Below are 25208 nucleotides of genomic sequence, written 5' to 3' on the forward strand. Positions count from 1 at the left end.
CCCTAGCCCTAATGGGAAAATGGAAATAAATACGTTTTTTTAATTTTTCCCTAATTAAGGGGGTGATGAAGGGGGGTTTGATTTACTTTTATAGCTGTTTTTTTAGCGGATTTTTATGATTGGCAGCCGTCACACTGAAAGACGCTTTTTATTGCAAAAAATATTTTTTGCGTTACCACATTTTGAGAGCTATAATTTTTCCATATTTGAGACCACAGAGTCATGTGAGGTCTTGTTTTTTGCGGGACGAGTTGACATTTTTATTGGTAACATTTTCGGGCACGTGACATTTTTTGATCGCTTTTTATTCCGATTTATTTGAGGCAGAATGACCAAAAACCAGCTATTCATGAATTTCTTTTGGGGGAGGCGTTTATACCGTTCCACATTTGGTAAAATTGATAAAGCAGTTTTATTCTTCGGGTCAGTACGATTACAGCGATATCTCATTTATATCATTTTTTTATGTTTTGGCGCTTTTATACGATAAAAACTATTTTATAGAAAAAATAATTATTTTTTCATCGCTTTATTCTGAGGACTATAACTTTTTTATTTTTTTGCTGATGATGCTGTATTGCAGCTCTTTTTTTGCGGGACAAAATGATGCTTTCAGCGGTACCATGGTTATTTATATCTGTCTTTTTGATCGCGTTTTATTCCACTTTTTATTCGGCGGTATGATAATAAAGCGTTTTTTGCCTCGCTTTTTTTTTTTTTCTTATGGTGTTTACTGAAGGGGTTAACTAGTGGGACAGTTTTATAGGTTGGGTCGTTACGGACGCGGCGATACTAAATATGTGTACTTTTATTGTTTTTTTTTATTTTATTTAGATAAAGAAATGTATTTATGGGAATAATTATTTTTTTTTTTCTTTATTTAGGAATTTTTTTTTTATTTTTTTTTTTACACATGTGGAAATTTTTTTTTAAACTTTTTTACTTTGTCCCAGGGGGGGACATCACAGATCGGTGATCTGACAGTTTGCACAGCACTCTGTCAGATCACCGATCTGACTTAGAGCACTGCAGGCTTACCAAGCGCCTGCTCTGAGCTGGCACTCGGTAAGCCACCTCCCTCCCTGCAGGACCCGGATGCCGCGGCCATCTTGGATCCGGGACCTGCAGCAAGGAAGGAGGTAGGAGACCCTCGGAGCAACGCGATCACATCGCGTTGCTGCGGGGGTCTCAGGGAAGCCTGCAGGGAGCCCCCTCCCTGCGCGATGCTTCCCTATACCGCCGGCACACCACGATCATGTTTGATCGCAGTTTGCCGGGGGTTAATGTGCCGGGGGCGGACCGTGACCGCTCCTGGCACATAGCGCCGGATGTCAGCTGCGATAGGCAGCTGACACCCGGCCGCAATCGGCCGCGCTCCCCCCGGGAGCGCGGCTGATCGCGCTGGACGTACTATTCCATCCTTGGGAAGTAGGGCCCACCCCACATGGACGGAATAGTACGTCCAATGACAGAAAGGGGTTAAAGCTAAGTAGTTGAAGTTTGGAGTTGTAGTTGTAGTTGTACCCTGTAATTTTCTTCAGTACGTGTGTGTTTATCTCATGTTCCCTTTCCCCATTTAGTTTTCTCCTCCCTGTCCCTATCCTCCTCCCTATTGTTGGTTAGTGCTTTTGTAAGATAGAGGTTTTCTGTTATCCGTGTTTTGTCTTTGTGTGGGGTTTACCTTTCATTTCTGTCCCATGTCTCATGGGGTGGGGAGGGGGACAGATTAAGGTTTTTACAGGAGCATAGTAAGGTCAGTGACTCAGGCTTCTCTAGCTTTAAGACTACCCCGGGACAGGGATAATTAGGGTCCCAGCTCCAAGGACAGTTTTAGCCCCCTCTTCCTTACTGAAGACTGCCACAGCGTGACACCCCCACACACCACTACACATAATGAGACACAGCCGCGCACATCACCGTCTGTCTTGTAAGCCGCTGCCTAACTGGGGGGAGCCAGCTGTCAATCAACATGACATCAATAGTCCCTCACTGTCAACAGAGCAAAGAGGAAAAGATGCCGCCGCTGTCCTTGATGTAATGGAAGCCGCTAAATCTCAGGCAGGAGCGGTCTGTGACCACGAAGAATGGCTCCAGGCACAACAGGCAAGTAGGTAGCAACTACCTGCCTGTTAGTGCTTTATGCATCATTTTTTTACTTTTTTTAATAGTCCCGGATATCCACTTAAAGTTTTTAAAAGCCCTTGACAGTCTCTGACAGCGACAATTAGTGCGATGGCCGATGCATGTACTCATTAGCTCCCAACAGCCCTCCTGGGACACAGTTGCAGGTTGCCATGTGTTGCTGCCATGTTGGTCATCCCATGAAGCCCAGCAAATAGCTGGAGATCCTAGGAAAATGTCCCAATCAAATTGCTGGGAAGTTCACTGCCACCCTGCTGCCAATTCACTTTGTAGCCAGCGCTGACTGGAACAGCTCCTAAATTGCGACTATGATTGGAAGCGATTGGCAGCAGGGAGAATAAAACGTAATTTTCTCCCTGTAGCCAACGTTTTTCCAGTAAGCCAACTAAACAGGCTTTAAACACTATTTACCTGCAGATTGACCGTATATTTACAGATAAAGTGTTTCTCAAGGTGATAAGTTAACTTTAAAGATGTCTAGGACATTTGTATAATGTACTATATAATGTACTATTAGGATTCGTCTGTATTTACTCTCCCTGCGCTCTTCACATCATCACTCCATATGCGATTTTTATAGAGACAACACTTTCTCTTCTGCTTCTCTCATTGTTCCAGTTGCGTTTATCAGAAAAGAAAGAGGTTGGTATGTGATTGTCTCTATGCAAACTGCATATGGAGCAGTGATGTAACGAGCACTGAGAGCGTGTAAACAGCCGTATCCTAACACAGAATCTGAAAATACTTTTTAAGGTAAAAATAAAGTTTCCAAAAGGTATTTTTTTGTAAAGATGGTGTTCAATGGGGCCTCAATAGGAACATTTTGTACATGTAGTGAGCTGGGTTATGGTACTGTATCTATGTAGTAAGCTTGGTTTTACTCCAGTATCTATGCAGTAAGCTTGCTTATGTTTCCATATGTATATAGTAAGCTCAGTTATGGTACCATATCTTAGCAGTAAACTTGGTTCTGATACCATAGCTATGTAGTGATCTGGATTCTGGTGCCATATGTGTGCAGTAAGCTTGGTTGTTTTCCTGTATCTATGTAGGAGGCTTGGTTCTGTTGCTGTATCTATGTAGTAAACTTAGTAAGCTCAGTTCTGCTCCCTTATCTCTGTAGTAAACTCGGTCTGCTCCCTTATCTCTGCAGTAAGCTTGATTCTTCTCCCATATCTCTGTAGTAAGCACAGTTCTAGTCCCATAGCTCTGTTATAAGCTCGGTTCTGCTCCAATAGCTCTGTTATAAGCTCGGTTCTGCTCCCATATTTCTGTAGTAAGCTTGGTTCTGCTGCTATATCTCTTTAGTAAGCTGCTTCCAGCTACCTTATCTACATAGTAATCTTGGTTCCATTCTTGTGTCTATGTAGTCAGCTTGCTTATGTTACAGTATCTATGTAGGCAGTAAGCTTGCTTCTGCTCCCATATCTATGCAGCAAGCTCCGTTCTGTTTCCATATTTATGTACCAGCCTGTTTTTAAAGCCTGTTATCTTTGCTGCTTTATGCAGCAGTCATAGATAAGTAGGGAAAAGGTGGGCCACCACAACTCAAGGGCCACTGCCTTGTGATTGCCACACAGCTTCCTATGGCCTTTATTCCCATATAGATGGCTTAGGAGGATTGATCCTACTAGCAGATTCCCTTTAAGACACATGAATGCCATATACAATGTCTCAAAAATTGCAAAATACAATACACAAAAATGCAAGTCCAAGATCTCCTAATAGATTTAGAAGCAGAATATGGTACCTCCACCTAATATGTGAAGCTCAGGACATTTTAGCAGTGCATCATTGTGGCACTGCTTCAATCATTACCATGAAATCCACATTTAGAAGTGTGAGATCATACAAACAAACACTAATAGCATAGCTACAGTACTTCAGACATGACACCAGAAACATCAACCTTCTTCCAGGCATGGAGATCATCCATACACTCCTCATCTGGGAACGCATCTCATGTAAATAGACTGAGCACCATCCGGAGGTATCGTCCTCCGGAGCTGAAAGCTCAAACAATAATGTGCTCTCATGCATTTTGTCCACACTGTGCTGCGCCACACAATGAGACCCCCACAGTGTCCCCACGCTTAGGCTACTTTCACACGTTCCTTTTTTTCATCCTTTTTTTTCAGGTCCTGTTTTGAAAAACCGCAGCTAAATTCAGCGCTGATTTTAGCTGCGGTTTTTCATCCTTTTTCTTCTGCGGATTCCACTGCGGGTTTCCAAATGCAGTTTCCTATTGGTGCTGCTGGAAACCCGCAGCGGAATCCGCAGAAAGAATTGACATGGTACTTCTTTTTTCTGCAGGCAAAACCGCTGCGGATTTGCCTGTGGAAAAAAGGATCGTCGGCACAGCGGGTCCTGTTTTCCATTGGGTTACATTGTACTGTAACCTACATGGAAAACTGCTGCGGATCCGCAGTGCAAATCCGCTGCGGATCCGCAGCAAAAACCGCACCGTGTGAACATAGCCTAAGGGTACCGTCTCACACTATACGATTTACCAACGATCATGACCTGCGATACGACCTGGCCGTGATCGTTGGTAAGTCGTTGTGTGGTCGCTGGGGAGCTGTCACACAGACCGCTCTCCAGCGACCAACGATGCCGAGGTTCGCTGGTAACCAGGGTAAACATCGGGTTACTAAGCGCAGGGGCCGCGCTTAGTAACCCGATGTTTACACCCTGGTTACCAGCGTAAAAGTAAAAAAAAACAAACCGTACATACTGACCATCTGATGTCCGTCAGGTCCCTTGCCGTCTGCTTCCTGCTCTGACTGAGTGCAGCCGTACAGTGAGAAGTGAGAGCACAGCAGTGACGTCAAGGGGCAAAGAAAGGACCCTCCCCAACAGTCCTAAAAAAAAAAAGTTGATATTGTCGAAAGTAGGACATGCTGCCGACCTCCTGGGACAGCACCTGAAATCCAGGATGTTTGGGAGGCATGATTTAGGATCATTTTTGACTGTCAGAAAAAAAATGTTTGAAGTGCCTGAAATAACCATCTCAGTCCACTAGAGAGCGCTATATTATTATAGCATTCCCAAAACAAAATAAGGATTAAGGACGGATTACTGTCTGACCCACAGCTACACCCAGGGGCCCCTAATGTTTTAAGCAAATTTACTGATTACTGACCACCCACAGCAAGTTATGCTATTTCTTCTCACTAAGAAAGGGCAGTGTGGTGGTCTGGTAAAGAGACCCCATTAGGACAATATAAAATTCTCCTGGTAAATACATTGCTGGGCAAGAATAGTAGATCAACCATTTTTAACAAATTTTGCATTGGAGCACAGATGGTTATGCCCCCCTGAAAGGCTAAAAAGGAGGTGAATTACAGCTGCACACACATACTACTAACGAAGGTCTCTAATTAACCTTTTACACATAACAATTAAATCACCATTGACCTTGGAATGATGACTGTCTGTCCTAATGCCTGTGTTACCATATAAAATGAGAAAGAATAATAATATAATAAAATCAAATATGTGAAGAAATACATGTATTAGAGTATGTACACACTGAGCATTTTTTCTGCGTTCTTATGCTAATTTTCAGAATGACACCATGGCAAACACCGCTTCTGATCAGCGGTGAAATCACCACCGCGCGGTCAGACAGCCACGATTCCCACACTGTCAAAAGAGCATGAACCAGCAGCTGTGATCGGAGGTGTAAAGTTTACCTCTGGTCGCTGGTGTCAGCTGATGGGACTACTGCTCCCATCAGCCGACGCCTGCTGCCTCTAATAACAGTGAAAGCAGGAGCGGCTTATGGGATGGGAGTATTCATCAGCCGACTCCTGCGCTGTAAATAAATAATACAAAAAAAACAGCAGGGGTTCCCCTGTATTTTTGATAACCAGCCAGGAAAACTCACAGCTGGGGGCAGTAAACCTCAGCTGTCAGCTTCAGCAAGGCTGATTATCAAGAAAAGAAAGGTCCCCACGCCATATTTTTTAAATAATTTTTAAAAACGGTGTGGGGTCCCCACATTTTTGACAACTAGCCAAGCTAAAGCAGACAGTTGGTGCCTGGTAGTCTCAGGCTAGTAAGGGTAATGGATATTGGCTCCCCAGCCTAAAAATTGCAGCCCGCAGCCACACAAAAAAGTCACATCTATTAGATGTGCCAATTCTGGCACCCCAGGGTCCTAGTCATCACAGTGGTATTCCACTGGAGAGTGATACTACATTTGCAGGCAAGGAAGGATAACTGCATCCAGGTATCACAAACATGCAACACATTCACACTCCAGGCCACCAGGGGGAGCTCCTGCTCCTATTTACTAGGTCACTCCCCATATATATATAACTGGTAGTCTGTAGGGAAAGTTAGTTTGTTGCTCAGACAGCCATCTGAGGAGGATAGAAGGTTCACGGAGCTGTGCATGCCCACAGAGCTGCAACTCCCAGAAAGACATTGAAGGCCAAATTGTTTGCAGCGAGCGTGCAGGAGAGGAAGCGTAGGAGAGGATACCAGAAGGGCACCAGCCCCGAGCAGGCTGCCTCCTTCTGAAGCGCAGAAACGTCGGTAGCCAGAACACCGAGGTTGTGAGGACCTCTACGCCTTACATCAGAGACCGGCAGGACAGCTAATTGCACGTTACCTGTCCGCACCTATACCCAGGAGGCACGGTGACACCCCACAGAGCCGGGTCATCTAAGAGATCCTATAAACAGGCTCAAGTCACCAGTCATACGGGTTTTGTCCTATCCTATTCGGGGGACAGAGAGAGAGATAACATCTGTGAGGACCAAATGTGAAGCCATAGGCAGTAAGGGACTACACCACTACAGCGCACAGGAAGGCTTTTATTCTCCACTTGGACAAGGGGACTCTGGACTTGCCTCCAAACCGGCCGGACCCTGCCTGCCCTGTGGTCTGGTGCCCTGGACTGTGGATGCTGGAGTCTTCAGTAAAGGTAAAGAGACTGCAACCTTGTGTCCTCGTTCTTCACTGCGCCTCTCACCATACCACCATCTACACACTGGGAAGCCCTGGGGACACACTTCACCTGTGGGAAGGTATACCATCTAGGTGCCATAACATCACCCCAGCGGACCCCTTAAAGCAGCGTCAGTCAACCATGACGGAATACCACAGGTGGCGTCACGAACATAAACTTTATCCCTTTAAAGACCTTTCCCTTTTTACATGGGCGCCCTGGGCCACGGACCAGGTCGCAGCCACCGTGACATCCCCCTGTGAACCGCAGGACCTGGTACCGAGTACCCCTAGCCCGCGGGGCGACTCATCTTTGGCATCACAGACAGGATCTACTACACCCCGTGAATCGGGTCATGTGCGCCTAAGGGACTGTGCCTAAACAGTTTTGTGCTCAGAGACTGTATCGCAACAGACCGCCAAAATTGCCGCCAAAACAGCCGCCATCACAGCGCCACGAGGAGCGCCGGAGAAGGGCGTGCCATCATGGGAGGAGACTACCAAAGTGGCACGAACAGTGATGAACACCCCCTACGAATGCTACTACTTGACGAGGATATGCCCGTCTGTCAAAGAGGTCCGCTTCCTGAAATGCAAAGGCGGGAACAGGGAGAAGAAGGAGCCCCACCCCCAAGAGATGGAGGAGCAGCGTGCATGTGTGGCTGCAAATCCGGAGGAAGAGATGGTGACCAGCGGGTACCTGAATAACGACGGAGTGACCAGGGACCATCCCAAGCCACCGGAGGACCCGAACTCACCGCTGCTGGAGGATTCATACCTCCTGGAGCCGCAGGTGGAGATGCTGAGCCGTCAGCTCCTGGACACAGAGCTGACCACAGTGAAGAAATGGAAGTCGGCCCTGTGCAGGAAGAACGCACTGGAAGGGTCGCAGTCCGTGCCGCAGCTGACTCCAGCATCCTCTTCAGCGGAGTGGACCGACATAGATGGAACCACATCAGACGCAGGTACCAAAAGCGACCCTGCCCCGGTGACCTCTCCCGCTCCAGCAACCGCTCTCCCCCCAGACACTAACCCTGCTCCAGCGACTATTACCACCCGGCGACGACGAGACACTGACAGGCCCGCTCCCAGCACCCATAGGCACACCGCTGAAGGTGAGCCCTGAGGAGGAAGTTTTCCAATGGGACAATCCGAGAGCGGAACCATTCGGGTCCCCGGGGGAGGCCCAACCCGAAGGGTGCCATATTGAAGCCCTCACCTGGGAGGAGTACGACCGACGACTGATGCTAAAATGGAAGGAGGAAGAAGGGAGCGGGGCCCAACGTAAAGCGCAGACCCATAAAACCAAACGATGTACCAAGAGCCCAGCAAAGTGGGGGATACTAGTGGCCTTTCACCCGAGAAGGGTGGGGCTTCATTAAGGAGCCAGGACTGCTGGCAGAAGTCTATGTCACCAGCCGTGACGTGGAATCCCATCTCCGGGAAGGACATCCTGACCGAGATTTGTGCCGAGGAGATCATGTGATCTACACCCGTCACTGGAGCGAGAAAGGCTGGTACGCCATGAACGTTAAACGATTTAGATCTGCAGTAGTGCCACCTGGTGCCAAAACTAAAACCACCAGCGCTATCCCTCCGGTCCCTGAAACAGCAACTCCTCAAACCAACACTACTACAACTGTGTGCATAATCACCACCACTGAGACAACTGCTGTGGCAAATGCAATAGCCGACGTACGTACTCAAGCCACGCAAACTCTGATAGCAGCCAATGACTTGACCATAAATGAGAGGCAAACCCATTACGTTGATATAGCACCAGATGACGATCTGCGTACAAATCCTGCCAGGCCAGGACGTGTTCGATACCGACTGGTACCTTGGCTACTGCTATAATAGAACAAGCAAACAAATCTCAAAATGACTGTAAATAGTTCATCTTCTGCAAATTTAAAATAACTGTTGTTGTTCACAAGTTTACAGTCAACTCTTTGCTGCTACTGTTCAAAAGTTAAATAAACCCTACCAGAGTTTCTTCTTAAAGCGGTCCCCTGTTTAAAGGGATCCTATGTTTTGCACAAGTTGCCTTAAAGAACTGTGAATCATGAACTGTGCATGATCAAGACTTTGCTTGTAAATAGTTTGCACCTTCTTAAAGGTGCTTCCTACTGGTTTTACAAAGAAGCTTTTAAAGAGACTCTGACTAATATTGTTTTGAAAGTTGTTTTGTTTTCCAGAGACCTGAAGAAAAACCTGTTTGGCGCCGCAGGATTCCAGGTCTGGATACACGCCTTGTAGCCCACCCAAGCTCAACGTTGGGCGTTAATGAGGGGTCCCTCGCATCCTTGCTGCTGTTCCAAAGTATTGATTGACTTGAATATTAATGTGATTGATACATTTGCACTACCTCAATATTAAAAGACTCAAATACTGTTTGAACCCTTAAAGGGAATGTTGAATTGTTGCACTTTGCCAGATAGACTCATATGTTGCCAGATAGAAGGTTAATATATTACAGAGTTAATATAGTCAATAGTAATTAAAGCTGAGATTTGAATTTAGTTAGAATAGTGTTTTATATATATAGCCGATAGTGTGTAGCTGATATCCTGATGCACTTTTGAACAAAATGGAGAAAATAAAGTAACCCGCGGGGGTTGGACAAAGATTTTACACTTAACAGATAGCATACCCGTAAGGGTTATGGTACTTCATAGATAGTTCATAGTTATATTGTTTAATTACATTTTCCTATTCATGAAAGTATGCATACATGTAAATAGTTATTGCAACGTTCAAGTGACCTTACCTCCCATAAAGGGAAGCTTTAGTATAGTATTAACTTGTTTTATTGCATTCCAAAAATTGTTCTCTTTTTGCTAACCTGTAACTGTTGTTTTCCTTTCCCAGTCCGGGAGTACTGGATTTACCGGGGGGGGGGGCGGGGTTTGGCACCCCAGGGTCCTGGTTGTCACAGTGGTATTGCTTTCCTCCAGGGGAGAGTGATACTACGTTTGGAGGCAAGGAAGGATAACTGCATCCAGGTATCACAAACATGCAACACATTCACACTACAGGCCACCAGGGGGAGCTTTTGCTCCTATTTACTAGGTCACTCCCCATATATATATAACTGGTAGTCGGTAGGGAAAGTTAGTTGCTGGCTGAGCTCAGCTCAGTTAGCTCAAGACAGCTGTCTGAGGAGGATAGAAGGTTCACGGAGCTGTGCATGCCCACAGAGCTGCAGCTCCCAGAAAGACATTGAAGGCCGAATTGTTCGCAGCGAGCATGCAGGAGAGTAAGCGCAGGAGAGGATACCAGAAGGGGACCAGCCCCGAGCAGGCTGCCTCCTTCTGAGGCGCAGATACGCCGGTAGCCAGAACACCGAGGTTGTGAGGACCTCTACGCCTTACATCAGAGACCGGCAGGACAGCTAATTGCACGTTACCTGTCTGCACCTATACCCAGGAGGCACGGTGACACCCCACAGAGCCGGGTCATCTAAGAGATCCTATAAACAGGCTCAAGTCACCAGTCATATGGGTTTTGTCCTATCCTATCTGGGGGACAGAGAGAAAGATAATATCTGTGAGGACCTTATGTGAAGCCATAGGCAGTAAGGGACTACACCACTACAGCGCAAAGGAAGGCTTTTATTCTCCACTTGGACAAGGGGACTCTGGACTTGCCTCCAAACCGGCCGGACCCTGCCTGCCCTGTGGTCTGGTACCCTGGACTGATGATGCTGGAGTCTTCAGTAAAGGTAAAGAGACTGCAACCTTGTGTCCTCGTTCTTCACTGCGCCTCTCACCATCCTACCATCTACACCCCTGGGAGCCCTGGGGACACACTTCACCTGTGGGAATGTATACCATCTAGCTGCCATAACATCACCCCAGCGGACCCCTTAAAGCAGGATCGGTCACCCTAACAGAATACCACAGGTGGAGTCACGAACATAAAGTTTATCCCTTTAAAGACCTTTCCCCTTTTACATGGGTGCCCTGGGCCACGGACAGGGTCGCAGCCACCGTAACATCCCCTGTGAACCGCAGGACCCGGTACTAAGTACCCCTAGCCCGCAGGGCGACTCAATTCCCACTAGCCCCGTAGCAGTTGCAAGTGGGGTTCATATTTGTGGGGCTGATATCACCTTTGTATTGTCCGGTGACATCAAGCCCACGATTAGTAATGGAGAGGCGTCCATAAGACACCTATCCATTGCTAATCCTACTGTATAGTTATGTGGTAAATAAAAACACAGCCAGAATAAAGTCCTTTATTTGAAACAAAACACACTTTTACTTTTTTATTGAAAAATACATATTTCCACTGAATCCCTCATCTCCTGTAAAACAACAAAAATAAAAAAATATCAATATCCCTCACCTTTCCGTCGTTCTGTCCCATGCCGTAATTTATTTCTGGAGGATAAACAGTTTTCAACCTGGACTGTGCCAAGAAATGACCGTCCAGGCTGAGAACCACTTGTAAATGAGCTGCTGTGAGTGCTGCCTCAGTGACTAGCGGCGACATAATCAAGGTTACCGCAGGTCACTGAGGCTGCCATCCCAGCCAGGCTGAACTGCGGTGACCTCGGTGAGATCCCCGCTAACACTGAGTTCACCGCAGTTCAAATTCACCACAGTGAAATTCTCCAGGGGAACGGCGGTGAACTTGCCTCTGCACGGTGACACTCTCTCATGGTGCTAGCGGGGCTCTCGCCAAAGTCACCGCAGTTCAGCCCGGCTGGTAACGCAACCTCAGTAACGTCACTACTAGTTACTGAGGCTGTGCTCACAGCAGCTCATCCACCAGTGGTTCTCATCCTGGACGGTCGCATCTTGGCACCGTCCAGGTTGAAAACTGGCAGCTTGGGGGGCATCATACCCCGTGGGCAGTTGTGCGAGTATCATACTGTGTAGGGGTTCTGTGAGGGCATTATAATGAGCAGGGAGCTATGGGAACATCACACTGTGTGGGCAGTTTATGCTGTGTGGGAGCCATGATACTCTGTGTGTGGAGGATTTAGGGGCCAACTTATTTTGTGGGGAGGATTGTAGGGGACCATTATACTGTAGGAGTGGAGATTTAGGGGACATCTTACTGTACAGACAGCTGTGAGGAATTATACTGTGTTTGGGCCTCATACTGTGTCAGTGGCTGTGAGGGGTCATACTATATGGGGGCCATCATGCTGTATGGGGCTTTGTAGCATACTGTTTTGGGGGCTGTGGCCCATCATATTGTGTGGGAGACTGTGGGAACATTATACTGTGTGGGGGGATATGGGGGCATCTTACTGTGTGTGGGGAGCTTTGGCAGAATCGTACAGTGTTGGAGGCTGTGGGGCCATCGGACAACGTTGGGGACTGTGGAGCCATCATACTGTGTGCGTGCACCATACTTTTTTGCAGCCTGTATGGGTCATTGCGGTGCCCCAGGGTCCTGGTCATCGCAGTGATATTGCATTCCTTTTCCTGAAGAATGAGGACACAAGGTTGCAGTCTCCTTACCTTTACTGAAGGCTTCAGCATCCACAGTCCAGGGTACAGACCACAGGGTAGGCAGAGTCCAGCCGGTCCGAAGGCAATCCCAGAGTCCCCTTATCCAGGTGGAAATCAGTAGCCTTCCTCTAGCGCCTGGGTGTTGTAGTACCTCCCTGCTGAGCTTCTCGGTATGGTCCTCACAACTGTTGTAGATGTTCTAGATGTTATGTCTTCCTCTCTGTCCCCCAGATGGTATGGATAGGACAAACCCGTATGACTGGTGGCCTGAGGCTTTTTACAGGGACCCTAGAGACGCCCCAGCCCCCACAAGTTGCCACCATGCCTCCTGGGTATATGGTCGGGCAGCCAACGTGGAATTAACTGTCCTGCCAGTCTCTGAAGTAAAGCGTAGAGACTATTACTCCCTCGGTGTTCTGGCTACCGGCTTCTGCGCCTCAGAAGGAGGCAGCCTTTTACAGGGCAGAACTCCTTCTGGTTTTCTCTCCTTGTGCTAATACTTCGTTTCTCACCCGCTACAATATAATTCTCTTCGTGTCCTTCCTTAGGATGCTGCCGCACGTGGGGCACTCTCTGTCTAGGCCTCTGACAGGATCCCACCCCTGTCAGGGACCTCTCTGTCCGCAGCTCTGATGTTCCTCCTTTCCCCCTGTCTGCCTGACAGGAACTGCCTGGGAGAAGCCCAGTCAGCGTCTGACTCGATGTTACCTGGGCGAAACCCAGCCAGCCTCTGACTAACTTTCTATCCAGCCCACCAGTTTTATCTAATTGTGAGGCGTGCCCTAGCAGATAGGAGCAAGGCTCCCCCTGGTGGTCTGGAGTGTGAAGTGTAGTGTATGGTTTGTGATACCTGGCAGGAAGATCTCCTTTATTGCCTTCAGACGTAACATCACTCCCCCTGGTGGAAGAACAATATTTCTGCAACGGCCAGGACTCTGGGGCGCTGCATACGTTCTTTTGATCGCCCGTTATTGCATTTTAATGCAATGTCGCGGCGACCAAAAAACGTAATTCTGGCATATCTAATTTTTTTCTCGCTACGCCATTTAGCGATCAGGTTAATCCTTTTTTTTATTGATCGGGCAATTCTGAACGCGGCGATACCAAATATGTGTAGGTTTGATTTTTTTTTAATTGATTTATTTTGAATGGGGCGAAAGGGCGGTGATTTAAACTTTTATATTTTTTTTATTTTTTTCACATTTTTTTACTTTTGCTATGCTTCAATAGCCTCCATGGGAGGCTAGAAGCTGGCACAACGCGATCGGCTCTGCTACACAGGGTGGCGCTCACAGCTACCTGCGATCAGTAACCATAGAGGTCTCAAGGACCTCTATGGTTACTCTGCAGAAGCATCGCTGACCCCCAATCATGTGACGGGGTCGGCGATGCGCTCATTTCCGGCCACCCGGCGCGCCGGTTAAATGCCGCTGCCTGCATTTGACAGCGGCATTTAACTAGTTAATAGCGGCGGGTGAATCGCAATTTCACCCACTGCTATTGCGGGCACATGTCAGCTGTTCAAAACAGCTGACATGTCCCGGCTTTGATGCGGGCTCACCGCCGGAGCCCTGCATCAAAGCAGGGGAGCTGACCTCGGACGTACTATCCCGTCCGAGGTCAGAAAGGGGTTAATGACCAAGCCGATTTTTATAATTCTGACCACTGTCTCTTTATGAGGTAATAACTCTGGAACTCTTCAACGCATCCCACTGATTCTGAGACATATTGTACTTCATGATAATGGTAACATTTCTTTGATACGACTTTTATTTAAACTTTTAATTTTTGTACCCTTAAATCAGAGCTATGTCAAACAAAATAGTTCAGAAATAACATTTCCCACACGTCTACTTTACATCAGCACAATTTTGGAAACATAATTTTTGTTTTGGGGTAAGTTAAAAGGGTTAAACGTTGACCAGCGATTTCTCATTTTTTTAACATTTACAAAACCTTTTTTTTTTTTAGGGACCACCTCACATTTGAAGTGACTTTGAGGGGTCTATATGACAGAAAATACACAAAAGTGACACCATTCTAAAATCTGCACCCCTCAAGGTGCTGAAGACCACATTCAAGAGGTTTATTAACCCTTCAGGTGTTTCAGGAAAACAGAAGTGTGGAAGGAAAAAAATGAACATTTAACTTTTTTCACGAAAAAAATTAACTTTATACCCAAACTTTTTTTTATTTTCACAAGGGTAACAGGAGAAAATGGACCCCGAAATTTGTTGTGCAATTTCTCCTGAGTACGCCGATACCCCATATGTGGGGGAAAGCTACTGTTTGGGTGCACAGCAGGACTCCAAAGGGAAGGAGCACCATTTGACTTTTTGAACGCAAAATCGGCTGCAGTCTAGTGCGGACGCCATGTTGGGTTTGGAGAGCCTCTGATGTGCCTAAACAGTGGAAACCCCCACAAGTGACCCCATTTTGGAAACCACACCCCTCAAGGATTTTATTCAGGTGTTTTGTGAGCATTTTTAACCCACAGGTACGACACAGAATTTGATGATAACATTAGATTGTCATATTGAATATGTTGCCATTAGTGTTGAGCCCAAGTGCTCGCTACTCGAGTTTGCATCTGGTGCTCGAGTATGCACCAAATATCGCGAGTGCACAATTGAAATGCTTGAGTCCCTGCCACGCATGTTTCTCAGCTGTTGGACACCCAAAAAATACAATTGGGCATCCACTCATACCTGAGCACCCAATGCAAACTCCAGTAGCAAGCACTTGCACTAAACACTAGCCATCATATTGTCATTATTATTTTTTTTTTTTACTTTTGAAAAACCCCAACTCTAACTCTGACCCTAACACACCCCTAACCCTAACACAACCCCAACCTTAACGCCAACCCTAAGGCTGAGACCCTGAAGATTTTCCGATGCTGGGGGATGTTAAAATGCGGTGTTGAGGAATAAGTACCCTTAACTGCCACTGTTAAAAGGCGTATATGTGGTCATTAAGGGGTTAAAGCCTTAATAAGTTAGGGACCCACTGAGAGGTTCGCCCTAAAGTGAGCTCTTTACAGTCTGATCAGAATGTTAAACTAAGAACATCATGTTCAATTTTGACAATTTTTGCCTAGCAGCATTAGATCAGCGTATGATTTTTGGATGTGCGGTCCATGTCTTTTTTCGACAGTTCAGCACATTATGCAAAAGTAGGCAGATACTTTCTAAGAAGCACCAAACATCATAGTGCAGCCCAAAATACCTCCCCAAAAGCCCCAGGAGGGTGGCATTATCAGAGCTGTTTTTGCTTTGGTATTTCTCTTCACACTTAGGCTTCTGACACGTCTTGTGTGGCACACCTCATGGCCAGGAATAAGCTTCTATGTTCCTCTCTGTGGTAACAATCATTGACCTCTAATGGTGGCTCCCTCACTCAGGAGGGCTTATCTCTTTCTCCTGAGATGGACTACAACCACTCAGTGCATGGTGGAGCATTTTATATACTCCTCTTTGGCCATAACTAGGTACTTGTGGAGGCAAACCTAAGTAAGTGTTACTCACCCCTAATTTCTAGCTTACTATCTTTGATTCTTGCTTCTGCCTGATTTTGTCTGCAATATCATTCCATCTAAGCTGAAACATCACAACACGGTGTAAAGAAAGGAACCTGGCAGAAATGCTAACTCTAAAACCCTGTGACTCAACATCTCACCCAGAAGGATGGACCCATAACAGCTACAGCCACGTAATTACTACTAATACAGGAGGAACATCTACATACCGGGTGTCCCTTATTGCAGCTTGATGCATAGGAGATAGTAACAACATGCAACCTATAAGTCCCACTAAAGAGTTTTAGGAAAGCATGGCAAAAAGCCTCATCCAAGTTCACATTCAAAGAAATTTTTAGCTCATACCAGTCCGTTGACTCTCCCGTCGTTTCTTCCGCCACCACATCACAGGTGTCAGTAATGTATCTCCTCGCACAGGTCAAGTACCAGTGGTTGCGTCAGATCACATTGATAAAAGCCATTAGATAATACTACTCAAGTCAAATCAAGAGAGCTTTCTAGGCAGTTCTCTCGGGAGAGCCCCGGAGGAGAAAGGTCCTCAAGACTGACGTATGATATTTAACCACGGTGCTTGAGAAATAAGATGCCTCTCAGTCTTAATGAGTTCTTTAAAAAAATATGAAGCTCACAAGGAGTCAAAGTGCCTCAAAAGAATGTGTCAGATTGAGAGGCCTGGAGAACCCCAAGGAATCGATTACTGGAACAACCTTTGCTGCTTCTACACTTCTGCCCCAAGCAAAAAGCTAAAGTTACCTTTTATTGTTGAGGTTTTACAATAGGAGACCAGGAAGATTCAGCTAAGGTTCCTTCACCGGTAGGAATTACTTTCTAAGACTTTTGCCATCAGGAAACCGGGCATCATGGATCAGTGACTACTGACGATGGCTTAGTGATTTATTTATTATGTCTATTCATGACCGCAACTTTATTGTTCTTCAAAATGGTCTTTTCTATGGATTATTTGATGGCCTCATTTATATTTTCTTGATCTAAACAAGCCCCCCATATACTTTAATACAATTATTGGCTAAACAAATTGTTTGGTGAATGGTTCAGCTGGCAGTTATCTAGCTGACTCTCCGACTCCAGACTCACAGAGAACAAAAGTATTGGCAGTCATACCATGTCGAATCCTTACCGCCCCTATACACATTAGACTGTTAGCCAAACTTGTCGATATCAGTGGGTCTGACCAACATTAGTATGTGGGTCTTAAATTTTGCATCTGACGGACATTGCCACCCAGAAAGTGCCAATGGCATAGAGGCTCAGCAGACAAATGCTGTGGAGTCCTTATTATTACCAAGCAATGGGTATGATTAGCAAACAATGGGACCGATTTGTCTTGAGGTTCTCGTTGACTTTTTTTTTTTCTTGCACCAAATTTTTCAAAATGGCACACATCATTCATGAATTTTTGAAAAATAAAAAATGCTCTTTATTTTTCCATTTAACCTTTTTTGCAACCTTAATTTAAAAAAAAAAAAATGCACGTTATAATAAAATGCTGCAAAATGTATGCATAAAATCACTCCAGGGGGGAGTACATTTGTTCCAAAAAATTTTTACCTTTTGAAAAAGTCGCAATAGATGAATTGCGTGTAAACATCTGGAAAATAAAAAGCAAGCCCACCAAAAAACATAGAAACGCATATAAAATTGCCTTTAAATAAATAAAGAACGATGAGATGCAAAAGAAAAATCTAGACATAAAAAAAGACACAAATGCAATAATGAATCAGGCCCAATATGTCTTCCCTGGCATTATTACCCTCCCTTGGATTGAATCAGCATAGACACTCTCTACCTGTTCTCATCGCACCCAGCAATTTATCTCAGCAGGTCCCCGAAGTCGGACCCCCACTAGGCACCTTATAATTTGTTTTCAATTAACAAACTCTTGAAGCCGCTGCTATGACAGGTGTCTGGCACAAAGCTCTACGTATGAGATGGGACTTTGTATATTCTGGATAAAGATCTTGGACCTTCATATGGATTTCATGACTATCAGCTTAAAAAAAGAAACTGAATAGAAATTTTCGAACAGAAAATGGTTACCCCTCATCATTGGAAATCTACATATATATGACCATTATGAGAATGATAAACCACCAAATGAAGACTTGGCCAATGGTGTCGGGAAAATCATCAGCTTTATACAATACGTATGCATCCAATTCAAGGATGTAGTTGACTTTACTTGTTTGCCGGGAATTAACTCGTAAATTAAAGTTTGTCGGGAAATTAGGGTCTAAGTAGGCCTATATATCTGATGACCCTTCTTTCTCAATATTTAGACCTGATCTCTCACCGAACGAGTACAACCAAGTTGTTTAGACCCAACAATCACACAATTGTTCTGTGCAAATTGAAAATTATGTTATCGGCAGCACACTTCTTACTTACACAGAACGATGTGCTGCCGAGACCAATGGATGCTTAAAACTTATTTCACCCAACCAAAGAATGTTTGCTTGTTCATAGGATTTTCACTGACTGAGGAAAGCTCGTTTCCGATTATTGGCTTGTCTAAATCGGCCCTCACTCTCTCTTCTTCTTTTTTTCTTCTGCCAATTAGATTACTACTCTATGGAAACTTTTAATGAAGGAGATTTTCCTTTTGTGTAGTAATTTGACCCATGGCTCCGCAGCTTGCCATGTAACATATATACACAGCTCGTGTTTCCTATAAGACGCACAATGACATGTAAACATGTGAATATACCGGGCAGGTTATAGTAGTGGCTACAGGGGTGATATGTAAGAGATTCAGGTCTCGTGTACAGCACCCATAGACTGTTATATGCCCATAGGCATCAATCGGCCATAACAATCATATCCTCTAGCTAATATTATGTTGTACCCCCATATGCCATGAGCCCTTCCAGGCATGGGCTCCACAAGACATTTTTTACTGGGTTTAAAACTTTTATGATTGATTGGTGTCAATTGAGATGCAATACGAAGGCAATATGGCGACACAAGACCTTCCTGTGGGTGCGTATTAAGGCTAGGTTCACATTAATGGAACCTCTGAAAAACTGTATTTCGACGGGAAGCCTGAAACGGCCCTGATGTAGCGTGAATGGAGCCATTGTGTACTCACATGGCCTCCATCCTCACAGTATTCATCTTTTTCCGACATGCACAAAAATACAATTAAACTCATTGGAAAAAATCGAACACTGCCAGGATGGAAGCCACGCTGCCTACACCGTACCTCCGTAGGCTCCACTTAAGGGAATGACTACACCGGGGTTCTGTTACCGTTCCCTCTGGGTGATAATTTTTCGGTAACTCCAATGAAAACCTCGACGTAGTGACAAGGGTCATGTGAATCTAACATAAGCCATTTTTCCATTTCATACAAACAAGCTACTTGGACATGATCTCTACACAGATTTCACTCAAGTCTATATACTTGGATCGTTGGACAGAATTTTTCTCTCCGTTGACTTGTAGATTCCTACGGCCTATAATATAAACATGCTTCTATTTTTCCATTAGACTATTTTTTCCTTCCTTTATTATTTTTTAACAGCAGCAATGAAGAAAATTACCTACAGAAGGTACTCTGCAATTACCCTCCAAAGCTTAAGCCCACCATACTCTTTAGGTAGCTGTCATCATCCAAACAACGGTTCAGCCAGAAGCCAACTCGCCCGACTCTCTCATACACAGGAGCTCTCGGTCTGCCGTCTCTATGAGAGAGCCGCTGCCAGACATCTAAGGCGGCAGCTTATCTTTGGGAAGAACAAAGAATCAGCAGTCCCAACCTGATAATAAGGTTATATCGGTACAACCGGGGTCACATTGGACACAGGCTCTGGAGCGATATAACATATTACAGATCGGTGGGGAGGTGATAACTTGTTATTTTGTCTATGTGGACAATATTCTGTGTGGGCAACTTTCCTTGTGGACAATTTCCTGTTGGGGCAATTTTCCTGTGGGCATTCATGGCTGTAGTTGTTTTTCCTGTGGGCATTTTTTTTTTTTAATGGCTATGCATGTCTGATATTTGTGTACAATAATAATGGCGGCGTCTTCCTACCGGTGTGATCTCCTGGTTTGCCGTCCAGCTGATGAGCGGAGCTTTTATTGCTCGGTGTTAATGTGCGGCTGAGCTGGCAATCTGTATGGTACAGAGAAAACCACCTCCGGCAAGGAAAATGCCAGGTCTTGTCACAGCTTGTGTTGGTAACAGAGACTTCATCCACATACCAGGCGTGCTGCTGCTCTAGGCCGTCGTGCTGCACAAAATCAGAGATTAATCAGAATCCGCAGTCCGATTAGTAACAATGACGGAGGAGACTTCTTTGAAAAGAATTCACCTTATTTAAGATATTCTAACGATTCAAGCCTAAACCCAATGAAGCAATAAATGTAATTGGATTTTATTTTTATTTTTTTTACAGAAATAGAAAACTACACCAAAGTGGAAAAAAAATGAGCTGAGGGTCTGAGGGTATATCATTCTCGCAGAGTTCCAGCTATCCCCACACTCACCTCCAGCGTGACGTTCTTGATGTCCCCGATTTCGGGCCCGTAAATGTTAAACACGTGGGTTGATCCTTTACTGAATTTAAATTGAGAATCTTTGTCCGGACCCGGCTTCTTATAGAGCTGCGTCTTGTTAAGTTTTCCTTTGGTTCCCTTCATCTGTATATACACCTGGGACACAACCTTAGTATTAATATCACCAATATGTCACATTACATCATACTACTGACTATTTTCTTAACTCATTGAAGGAACAGATAAAAATTGTTTTGCAAAATTTCAAAAAAAATTCTACATGCATAAAAATGTTCCAAAAAATTGCAAAGTTTCATTATTTTCTTGGTTTGGAAATGGTGGCACCAAAGAGGAAAAATCAGGAGCTGAAGCACCAAATGATAGATTCATGTTTGGGGATGTAATTCCAGGTATCACGTCTTACCCTGGCACTGGTCCCACATCGATTCTTATCACCAGTCTTTACTGTCACCTTGTACCGCACCTGCTTTACCGCTGTAGATCCAGGCCGCGATCTGGTGGACGAGGCGCTGAAAGCACGCTTCTAAGAAAAGACAACATGAAGAACCTTTCACTACAGATACAAAACGTTCCTGAAAATCTATTTCCTTTCTTAAGACTTATTCAGACGTCCGTGCAAATCGGTCTGATCTGGGATGGCAATGCACGGACTGGCCGCGGGTCTCCAAACCCAAGGGTGACAGCCTCATAGAAGCTGCCACGGTGTGGTTGGGAGACCCGCAGCCAGTCCGTGCATTGCTGTATGCGCACGGACCGATTTGTACAGATGACTGATTGAGCCCCAAAAGGAACTCTTGGCCAGGTCAAAGGTGCACCGAATCCCCCTCATTTGCATTCGAATTAAAAGTTAATTTCTTAGCCTATGTAACCGTAACAGATGCTAGTATTATTTTTATAGGGGCTAAGGCCTCTAGGTCATGGTATAGCTTATTTATAATGCATTTTGTGGGGTTACAGTCTCCCTTTAAAGGAACATTAACCCTTAATTAAAGAGGGAACTCAGTTGCTTTCACTGGGAGTCTACAACTTTCTGTATGATCCTGAAACCTAAAACATTCAGTTTTCAATTTATTACCTGTTCCGCTAATTACCAGTTGAGACCCAGCCCAGCACAGCCAAGAGGTGGGGCCTAGGAAGCTTTTATATCCCTGCACATAGGAACAGAGGGAGAGGCTCCTGCTGCAGCCAGGTGTCTAACACTAGACAGTGGAGAGATGGAAGATAGAGGGGATCATGGCTGGTCTCCTCAGACATAGAGAAGATGGAGATTTCATGGAAGATTTCTCAGTTTTCATTGTAATATGATATAAAATTGGATCAAAAAAGGGGGAAGTGAAGTAAGGAATGACTGGGAAATGTCTACATTTTTGGCATGTTCCCGGTTTAGTGTTCCTTTTGTTTTGTGTATTTAGTAGTATGTGTGACTAAAAAAATCACAGAGAAAAAAGCAGAGATGATTACCTGCTGAAGCCTCCAAACTCAATGTTTAGCGTTAAGACTGGCAAAATGTAAGGACCCTTGACGCGGGTTGCCAGCTTACGTATTGAGGCCCCAATATAAACTAATACCTTACATACATTGATATGTGTTTTTTTTTTTTTTTTTGCACTTTATCTTGCAGGGCGCAGTCGGACCAAGATGGCTCTGTAAACTGTAGGATTTTTCCTCAGGATTTGTAGCCAAAACCAGGAGTGGAACAATTAGAGGAAAAGTATAATAGAAACATATGCACCACTTCTGCATTTAGAAACCCACTCCTGGTTTTGGCTACAAAACCTGATGAAAAAGCCTGACAAAATCCTGACAAAATCCTGACGTGTGCACATAGCCTGCTTGTGTGAACAATGCCACATACAGACTATTATCGTTTATCTTTTTGTGCACTAATGCATACCTCCCAACCGTCCCGGATCCCGCGGGACTGTCCTGACTTTGACAGTCAGCCCCGGGATCCCGGGAGGTACATTAGTTGTCCCGCACTGGTTGGGAGGTGTACATATCACCCAGTCCCTAAGCCCCTGCACCCGCCCGCAGACTAGAGAACTGCAGCATATTGGCTGCTCTGTGCGCACAGGCTCAGGACCTGTGATGAAGTCACAGGATGGGAGGAGTCAGGGGGTCACATGATCGGGAGGACCTCCGTGTACAGGACACTGCTGGTTGTCATGACGCTGGAAGGTAAGCATGTGTGAGGGCAGGAGGTGTTTACAGTGTGGATGTAGCAGAGTCGTGTGTGTACAAGGTGTATGGATCGGAGCAGCGTGTGCAATGTGTATGGAGCAGAGCCGTGTGTGTACGAGGTGTACGGAGCGGAGCCGTGTGTGTATAAGGTGTATGGAGCAGAGCCATGTGTGTACGGAGTGTACGGAGTGGAGCCGTATGTGTATGAGGTGTACGTAGCGGAGCCGCATGTGCAAGGTGTATGGAGCAGAGCCGTGTGTGTACGAGGTGTACGGAGCGGAGCCGTGTGTGTACGAGGTGTACGGAGAGGAGCCGTATGTGTCTGAGGTGTACGGAGCGGAGCCGTGTGTGTGCAAGGTATACGGCGCAGAGCAGCGTGTGCAATGTTTACGGAGCGGAGCCGTGTGTGTACGAGGTGTACGGAGCGGAGCCGTGTGTGTACGAGGTGTACGGAGTGGAGCCGTGTGTGTGCGAGGTGTACGGAGTGGAGCCGTGTGTGTGCGCGAGGTGTACGGAGTGGAGCCGTGTGTGTATGAGGTGTATGGAGTGGAGCCGTGTGTGTACGGAGCGGAGCCGCATGTGCAAGGTGTATGGAGCAGAGTCGTGTATGTACAAGGTGTATGGAGCGGAGTCGCATGTGTACGAGGTGTACGGAGCGGACGCTGGCTGTGTCAGATCAGAGCAGATATTGCTCCTCACTCTGACACTGACTGGCACAGGAGACACGGAGGTCTTTATCAGTGGCGTATCACAGCTGCAGCGACGTGAGCAGTCAGCGGTGCAGCTGGATGACACCATTCAGCGCCGTGGGAGTGGAAGCTGCCGGCTGCTGCGAGGGAGCACGGTGAAAGGTGTTTGTGTGTAGTGATGGAGAAGGCAATGATGGGGGTGGGGTAACCATGTGTGGCCATTATACTGCACCCAGCATCGTGTGGGGCCATTATACTGTACAAAGCTTCATGTGGCGCCATTATACTGTATGGACCATCACCTGGGGCAAGTATACTGTACGCAGCATCATGTGGGGCCATTATACAGTATGGAGCATAATGTGGCCAATGGCCATTGTACAGTATGGAGCATCGTGTGTGGCCATTGTACACTATGGAGCGTCGTGTGTGGCCATTGTACAGTATAGAGCGTCGTGTGTGGCCACTGTACACTATGGAGCGTCGTGTGTGGCCACTGTACAGTATGGAGCGTCGTGTGTGGCCATTGTACAGTATGGAGCGTCGTGTGTGGCCATTGTACACTATGGAGCATCGTGTGTGGCCACTGTACAGTATGGAGCGTCGTGTGTGGCCACTGTACAGTATAGAGCATTGTGTGTGGCCATTGTACAGTATAGAGCGTCGTGTGTGGCCATTGTACACTATGGAGCGTCGTGTGTGGCCACTGTACAGTATGGAGCGTCGTGTGTGGCCATTGTACAGTATGGAGCGTCGTGTGTGGCCACTGTACAGTATAGAGCATTGTGTGTGGCCGTTGTACAGTATGGAGCGTCGTGTGTGGCCATTGTACAGTATGGAGCGTCGTGTGTGGCCATTGTACAGTATAGAGCATCGTGTGTGGCCATTGTACAGTATGGAGCGTCGTGTGTGGCCATTGTACACTATGGAGCGTCGTGTGTGGCCATTGTACAGTATAGAGCATCGTGTGTGGCCATTGTACAGTATGGAGCGTCGTGTGTGGCCATTGTACAGTATAGAGCATCGTGTGTGGCCATTGTACAGTATGGAGCGTCGTGTGTGGCCATTGTACAGTATGGAGCGTCGTGTGTGGCCATTATACAGTATGGAGCGTCGTGTGTGGCCATTGTACAGTATAGAGCATTGTGTGTGGCCGTTGTACAGTATGGAGCATCGTGTGTGGCCATTGTACAGTATAGAGCATCGTGTGTGGCCATTGTACAGTATGGAGCGTCGTGTGTGGCCATTGTACAGTATGGAGCGTCGTGTGTGGCCATTATACAGTATGGAGCGTCGTGTGTGGCCACTGTACAGTATAGAGCATCGTGTGTGGCCACTGTACAGTATGGAGCGTCGTGTGTGGCCACTGTACAGTATAGAGCATCGTGTGTGGCCATTGTACAGTATGGAGCGTCGTGTGTGGCCACTGTACAGTATAGAGCATCGTGTGTGGCCATTGTACAGTATGGAGCGTCGTGTGTGGCCACTGTACAGTATGGAGCGTCGTGTGTGGCCACTGTACAGTATGGAGCGTCGTGTGTGGCCACTGTACAGTATGGAGCGTCGTGTGTGGCCACTGTACAGTATGGAGCGTCGTGTGTGGCCATTGTACAGTATGGAGCGTCGTGTGTGGCCACTGTACAGTATAGAGCATCGTGTGTGGCCATTGTACAGTATGGAGCATCGTGTGTGGCC

The 25208-nt window shown here is 46.1% G+C and overlaps 1 protein-coding gene across 1 annotated transcript in view; it reads right to left on the reverse strand.

The window, feature by feature from the left end:
• LOXHD1 (lipoxygenase homology PLAT domains 1) overlaps positions 1-25208 on the reverse strand; it is a 261656-nt gene that overhangs the window by 211570 nt on the left and 24878 nt on the right. The window contains exons 5-7 of the mRNA XM_077283599.1: positions 21047-21166; positions 20614-20778; positions 20159-20357 (exon numbers count right to left, since the gene is read on the reverse strand). Coding sequence (XP_077139714.1) covers positions 20159-20357; positions 20614-20778; positions 21047-21166 — 484 coding nt within the window. The remainder of the gene's footprint in view (positions 1-20158; positions 20358-20613; positions 20779-21046; positions 21167-25208) is intronic.

The sequence above is a fragment of the Ranitomeya variabilis genome, chromosome 1 (genome assembly GCF_051348905.1).
Source record: "Ranitomeya variabilis isolate aRanVar5 chromosome 1, aRanVar5.hap1, whole genome shotgun sequence".
In the NCBI taxonomy this organism is placed as follows: Eukaryota; Metazoa; Chordata; class Amphibia; order Anura; family Dendrobatidae; genus Ranitomeya; species Ranitomeya variabilis.